Here is a 7,177-nt window from a genome sequence, read left to right as displayed (position 1 = left end):
TTGGTTAAAAAAGGAAAAATCAAGTACACTCAGAGTTGTATGTAACTTCATTGCTGAGAACTGATAAAATAATATAATAAAAGCGAAGGTAACAAAGTTAAAGTGTTTTACGATGAAAATGTATCCGATAACTTTCTAAAATTAGAATAACTCACAAAAAAAAAGTGAAATTTATATATAAAGTTTATAATAGCAATACAAGAAAATTACATTGTATAATTTAAATCGATAGAAATAGCGTACTTATTAGAATAATATCACAATGTTTTGTTAAATTACTCAACAAATCAAAAGAAAAGAATCTCGTCGATCGGAATCTGCCATCTGTCTCATTAAAGTTCATTGAATAATAAGTGGAACACAAATGCATTAACAGTCAATATAAAATTTGTTGAGACAATCATGGATATCGAGACAGAAAATGTGATAAATTTAGTATTTCCAGAAGGTATCTTAGGTAACATCAATTTTATTATTTTAGTTATAAAGAAATTGTTAATGATCTTTATTGATAATACATCTATATATATTTTATACAACTGTGATCAATATTTCAGAATCGTGGAAGGAAAATCCTAATTTTTATCAATATCTCTCAAAATTAGGAGGCTTTGATGTAGATCAGCTGAGTAAGAATATTTTTTTTATTCACATTTATTATCAATCTGAATGTTACTTTGTATATCGATACAATGCAATTTTATTCCATACAAAAACTTTTCAGGCAAAGAACCCGATCATTTATCTGATGAGAGAAGTGCAGTTCTTCAGACTACACAGAAATTAGTCTTTGCAAACTATAAAACTTTTATTCAGACAGCAGAAAGTTCACGAGAGATACTTAATCATGTAATTTCAAAAAATATAAACTTATACAGGATCTGTATACAAATCTCTGTATAAAAAGATTTCGTTAACAAATTATATTATTTTGCTTCTAGTTCAACGAGATCGAAAGCCGCCTTGACAAACTTGTACAAAAAATTCCAGAATTTGTAGGAAAATGTCAATCGTTTTGTGATACTTCAAAGGATATTAATGCTCATCGAAGACTAAATAGTTTAACGCTAACGCGAAATGCAGAACTACTCGAAATTCTCGAGATGCCCCAATTAATGGAATCTTGCTTGAGAAGCAACCAGTATAATGAAGCATTGGAATTGTCTCAATACGCTCGTCAATTAGGAATGAAGCACGGAGACATACCCATCATCTCGGTATAAGCTCACAACAAAACTTTCATCACGTAAACTTTTTTCGTTATTTGTGTATATTTCGTAATTCCATTTTTTTTAGTCTATAGTGGCAGAAATTGAAAGCAGTTGGTCTGGTATGGTAGGACAAGTGGTTGGATCTCTGAGAGGAGACCTACCACTTCCGAGATGTCTTCAACTTGTAGGTTTATTACGATCTATGGATGCATTTACAGAATCGGAACTTCGTATAAAATTCCTTCAAGCGAGAGATAGTTGGCTCCAAGGTTTACTAAATGCAATACCGAAGGAAGATCGTAAGAGGATTTTATTTGTATTATCATACAGAGAGTGTTAATCCATAAATAGTATTAATCCAGAAGAACTCAAGAGAATTATTTTATGCGTATTGCAGCTAACCTTCATATGGCTAAAACGATAGAATTATCCAGGATACACTTATTTAATATAATAACGCAGTACAAAGCTATGTTTAACGATGATGAATTGGCAATTCCCGATCGTGACTTGACGTTAAACGAATCTGCGATATTTTATCATTGGTTGGAAGAAAAGGTAAATTCGCGCGAAATAGACGATATAACACATGAATTAATATAAATATTTCGAAAATGCTTTCTTTTTTTTTTCTTAGATATCACAATTTCTTACCACTCTAGAACAAGATTTACCGGGAGTAACATCTATAGATACTATTTTGGGTCAGTGTACCTATTTTGGATTATCGTTTGGTCGAGTGGGTGTTGATTTTACTGGTCGAATGTCCGACATATTTGTACGAGTTATCGGTGAAAGGTTTGAACAGAACGTTCGTAGAACAACTAGGAAGTTTGAGAAAGACATGGAAACATTTACGTTGATTAATAAAACACAACGACTTGATATAAAATCAGAAATTTCTATCAACTCTGTAAGTATGAAATTTCAATGTAAAGTTTCAAATTTTATGTGTCGATGTGCAATGTAAAATCTGCAATGTATACCTGTTTTGTAGGAAAGTCCACCCGAACAATTAGTAGAATTTTATCCTCTCGCTGAATACTGCAATGGAATAATAGCGGCATTCAATGAATTGAGACTCTGTGCACCGGTGGCACTCTCTATCTCATGCACAAAATTACTACAAGAGTCATTGCATAATGTAGCGAAAGCTATGTTGATATTTTATAAACAAGAACAGCAAGTGAGTTTTTGTTGTCGTGTTATCTTCTCACCCAAGTGTCAATTGTTATTGTCATTATATTTTACAAAAATGAATCTTACAGGCGTTTGCAACTGCAGAACGAGAAAACATGATCAAGTTTACAGAATGCTTGAGTGAACGATTGATACCCTATATACAGTACTGCGTACACGCGATTTTTCCACCTACTCAAATTGCAACACATTTGGGAATATCAATCAGTATACTTCAAAAAGAGGTATGTGGACTGTGGATAAAGAATGTAAAAATACTTCCACGACGTAAAATATGACGTAAAATAATTTACAGGAAATCACATATTTAAACAAGCGAAACATAATAGAACCTGTGGCTATACTATTACCTATTAAAAAAGATTCTTTGATTTCTAAGTTATGCACTTCTAACATACAGCCATTAACATCACATAATGCAAAAAATCCTGTCGCATCACCTCTGCCAATAGAAACGATAGATCCCACCAACTCGAAGATTTTAGAAAAATCAAAAGAAAACGAAATTATTCAACAGGAAACGATACAAAAACGCGAGGTATAAAATTCGCAGAGTTCTATCGACGATGCAAAATAATCCGTATAAGATATCCGATATAAATATCAAAGTATATATATATGTATTTAATTGTAAATTTGGATAATAGCTTACAATGTTACATTAAAGAATTTTATATATATATATATATATATATATATATATATATATATATATAATCGAGGTAGTGTAAATAAAAAAGGTTTTTAATCAGTGGACTCTACTTTTATTTTTTGAAAATGCAAGTAGAAATAAAAATTTGACAAACAAGCACGTAAGAGTGCAAATAGTTTAATCTTAAAGTAAATACAAAGCAATTAGGCTTTAATGGGTATCGAAATATTTATTCTTTCATAGATTCTTCCGTAACTTGACTCGTCTGAGAGGGCTCATTTTCATTTTTCTTCTTTTTACTGCCGGAAACAATGTCATCTATTCTCAACAACAGAATAGCAGTCTCGATAGCTGTTTTATACGTCTGTAATTTTACAGACAGCGGTTCCCATATGCCGCGTTCTTTCATATCGACCAATTTACCCGTTTCACCGTCGATGCCCCAAGTCATTCCTTCTGTCGCGTGTTTAGCGCGCAATGCAGTCAGAGTTCTGATAGTATTCGCGCCGCAATTCTGCGCCAATGTCCTAGGAATAATCTCTAACGCTTGTGCGATCGCCTTGTATGGCCATTGTTCCACACCTGCGAGACCCGCTGCCTTTTCTGTTAAGAGTCGAGATACCGCCATTTCCACTGCACCACCACCTATAACAAAGAGAAAAATATACATGTACTTCGAGAGCTTTGAGCACAATTTTGACATAAAATAATAATAGGAATTTCATGTACCTGGTACCAATTTTGGATCGATAAGAAGATTTCTGGCAACGTGCAGGGCATCCTGCAAATTCCTCTCGGTTTCATTCAGGATATCTTTGCTAGCTCCTCTCAGAATAATCGTACAGGCTTTAGGATCCTTGCATTCCGTGATAAAACAAAAATAATCGTCCCCGAGTTTCTTGATTTCAAAAAGACCAGCCCCTGTACCAACATCCTCTTCCTTTAATTCCTCGGTACGATTGACGACAGTGGCACCACAGGCACGAGCGATTCTGTTAATGTCACTCTTTCGCAGCCTGCGTATCGCAGATATCCCGGCTTTCACAAGATAATGCTGAGCCAGATCCGATATGCCCTTTTCCGTTATCACGACATCTGGTTTCACTGCAATAACATCCTCACAGATTTTCTTCACATGCTCCTCTTCCAATTCCAAGATTTTTGTGAAATCAATATCCTTCATTATTTCTATGTTTGTCTGAGATTCGCCCTTTTTATATTCCAATGGACAATCCAGCAGTACTATTCTTGGATCTTTAATATAACGTCTCATTTTTGGATGCGTCACATCCTTATTGATCATCACACCTTTCAGGACAGTACTGTCCTCTATCGTACCACCAGGTATCTTCTCTACTTTTGCATAACGTTTGATGTCAATTTCTCTCCTGCCATTCTCCTCAAACATTACCGTATAAACGGCATCTAAAGCGATTTGGCAGGCCAATTCAGACCAACGTCTTATAAATTTGGTGCCTATACAGGCATTTATCACTTGAATCAGTTTGTTTCTGTCATTACAATCTAGATTAATACTGACTTGCTCTTTGAGAATCGTGATCATATCTTCCAAGGCTAGACGATAGGCTCTTATAATTACAGTAGGGTGCATGTTCTGTTCCAAAAATGGTTCAGCAGTAGCCAAGATCTCACCCGACAAGACGATGACCGAAGTGGTACCATCTCCTACTTCTTCATCCTGAGTCCTGGCAATTTCTATCATGGACTTTCCAGCAGGATGCTGCACAGTGATCTCACGCAGGATCGCATTTCCATCATTTGTCATTACGATACCACCCATTGGATCCATCAACATCTTCAACATGGCTTGTGGACCCAGACATGTTCTAATGACATCGGCAATTGCCTTTGTAAAAATAATAATAATAAAGTGACAATAAAACCTTGCTTACAATTAATTTTATGTATATCTCGCGCATGCATCATTTTGAGACAAATTTAATAATGTATTCAAAATACAATTGTCTTTGTAAATAAAAATTATTACTATTAGTCAATTTAGCAACGTGTCAATGTGTCAATTATGTTAAAACTAAATTTATATATTGCTCGCAGGAGTCGAATTAATCTGTGCGGGATACGAGTTTTCATATTTAGATTAATAACGTATCAAGTAACAAGTCGGCACTCGATTCGCGCAACACGGAATCCTGCCTCTTTAGAAAGACGCACGTGGGTGTGTCGAAAATTACGAAGATCGCCTTATAAGGCGATACATTGCTTGCCCATAGGCGCAGTTTAGGCGCTCACCTTGCCCGCTTGAATATTTTCTCTCTGTACTTTTCTGCCGGTGTCACGCTTCGTATTCTGGCCTGCGATGATCAAAACGTTCGTCATGGTTAGAAAGGCGATTCGTATATGCGGATATCAAATAAGTGACAAAAGATAGCTGGGTTCAAACTTACTGAGAACCACAATTGGTGCTGTACCAAACATTGTGTTTTTTCTTTATTATTGTACGTTTTTCTTTTGTTATTATATCGATTGACGTGTCAGAACCGTAAGTTTTTGAGAAAAGAAGAGATTGTGAAAGACCAACGAAGAACACTCGTCAACGCTCGAACCACCATGAACGGCGAAGTTTCCGAAAGTGCCGCATGAGCATGAGTAATATAGATGCGATTTCGCAGTGAGTGCTGCGTCGGTAATAACGACGGCGAAATATACGACGTTAGACTTAGTCACAGAATAAAGGTTCAATTTGAAACTTCGATAAAATTTCTAAATAAAATAAATAAAAAAAAACCTATATCGCATGCACATGTATATTACATGCGCACGCAAGTGTCTAATGTTCGTTCAAAATTGAGTAATTTTGCTAAACGTGTAAACGTCAAATCTACAATACCGATAAAGTTCTATGTAGCTTTGCGAAGCGCTTCGCGCAATCTTGGAATAAATATCGTGATTTAATTCAATTTGATTAAATGGTGTCGTACACGCGATTTCTTTGATAGATTCGATCTCGACAAATGGCATATGATGGCATACAACGCACACAACATTTACGCGCATTGGTTAGTTATGTATATATTTACATTTATAAAATGTATGCCTAACCAACACTCAATTACAGCAGTATGGAGTAATGTGGACGTGATGTACGGTCTCACAGAGATGGATACGTTTTATTAAATAGATTGCTTGTGACATTAACACGATGGAGAATACTAGTGATAAATTTTTTTATGTATACAGTTCTTCGTTAGATACCAGGATACAAGTTAAGATGTAAGTCTCTACTTCATTTGTATCACTTGTGTCGTACGATTTAAGATTATCACACGATAAAAGCATCTTAACGTTCCGTCCATATGATGACGTTCCGTCCATTGATTATGTCAATATGAAATAATCGGATCAGAATAATTAATGCGCATGCAAGTGTGTATGTGCGTACGGACATGTGCATATGTATTAAAATACATTCCGTCTTTATCTTTAGTACTAATCGCATACGCAATTGGCAATTTCTTTAGATGTATGACGTCGCAACGAGACACGTATTAATGTTCTATTATATTACAGAGGTACATTAGAGGGTAAAAGACACAGACCCGAGTACGACGAGCTACTTCTTGACCCTTTACTCAAATACTCGGGTTTGTACGAGAGTGGTGGGATTCGTGGAGATCTAGCTGCATCTCTGCAAGTATGGGCTGGTAGTAGACCCTTAGCTCTGCCTGTACATACAGCCTATAAGCATTTTACCACCCGCTGGAAGTATGTTTGTACATTTTATATGTTATATTATCTATTTACTATTAAAATTTCATGATATTCATATAGCTGGAACCAGTGGGTCTATTTACCAATTTCCTATACGGATTTGCCACGCGATGCCCAATTGTGCATCACCCTGTATGACTGTGCTGGACCTGGCAGACAACTTCCAGTAGGTGGTACAACTATATCGTTATTTGGCAAACATGGAGTGTATCGACAAGGTATGTTAGATCTTAGAGTATGGCCTGGAATAGAGGCAGACGGTGGTGTTCCAACTAGTACCCCAGGAAAAGCTAGAGATCATGGGAAGGAGCAAATGCAGAGGCTTGCAAAACTTGTTAAAAAACATAGAAATGGGCAAATAAAC

At 35.8% G+C, this 7,177-nt stretch overlaps 3 protein-coding genes across 4 annotated transcripts in view; 2 read left to right on the top strand and 1 right to left on the bottom strand.

The window, feature by feature from the left end:
* Positions 1–314: 314 nt before the first annotated feature.
* On the top strand, positions 315–3,433 carry Cog8 (conserved oligomeric Golgi complex subunit 8). Its single transcript, XM_011647587.2, has 10 exons — positions 315–457; positions 558–629; positions 725–849; positions 942–1,217; positions 1,297–1,510; positions 1,609–1,769; positions 1,849–2,124; positions 2,209–2,397; positions 2,480–2,635; positions 2,707–3,433. Exons 1-10 carry the CDS (start codon positions 403–405, stop codon positions 2,953–2,955), a joined length of 1,773 nt encoding a protein of 590 aa, XP_011645889.2. The 5' UTR covers positions 315–402; the 3' UTR covers positions 2,956–3,433.
* CCT3 (chaperonin containing TCP1 subunit 3) lies at positions 3,153–5,670 on the bottom strand. Its single transcript, XM_011647591.2, has 4 exons — positions 5,490–5,670; positions 5,335–5,396; positions 3,793–4,930; positions 3,153–3,708 (listed from the first exon to the last, which is right to left on the bottom strand). Exons 1-4 carry the CDS (start codon positions 5,518–5,520, stop codon positions 3,293–3,295), a joined length of 1,647 nt encoding a protein of 548 aa, XP_011645893.2. The 5' UTR covers positions 5,521–5,670; the 3' UTR covers positions 3,153–3,292.
* Positions 5,671–5,789: 119 nt separating this feature from the next.
* The window catches only part of Pi3K59F (phosphatidylinositol 3-kinase 59F), a 5,439-nt gene continuing 4,051 nt past the window's right edge, over positions 5,790–7,177 (top strand). The window contains exons 1-4 of one of the 2 annotated variants that reach the window (XM_011647590.3): positions 5,790–6,101; positions 6,164–6,315; positions 6,613–6,807; positions 6,874–7,177. The exon at positions 6,874–7,177 is cut by the window's right edge and continues 126 nt beyond it. In XM_011647590.3, coding sequence (XP_011645892.1) covers positions 6,245–6,315; positions 6,613–6,807; positions 6,874–7,177 — 570 coding nt within the window. In that variant the 5' untranslated portion in view covers positions 5,790–6,101; positions 6,164–6,244. Of the gene's footprint in view, positions 6,102–6,160; positions 6,316–6,612; positions 6,808–6,873 lie in introns of both variants that reach the window. The other variant, XM_011647589.3, reaches the window with a different exon arrangement.

This window comes from Pogonomyrmex barbatus, unplaced genomic scaffold (genome assembly GCF_055798465.1).
Source record: "Pogonomyrmex barbatus isolate J1 unplaced genomic scaffold, ASM5579846v1 scaffold7, whole genome shotgun sequence".
NCBI lineage: Eukaryota > Metazoa > Arthropoda > Insecta > Hymenoptera > Formicidae > Pogonomyrmex > Pogonomyrmex barbatus.
Note: the sequence above shows the minus strand (reverse complement) of the source record. Positions and strands in the feature narration are given on the sequence as shown.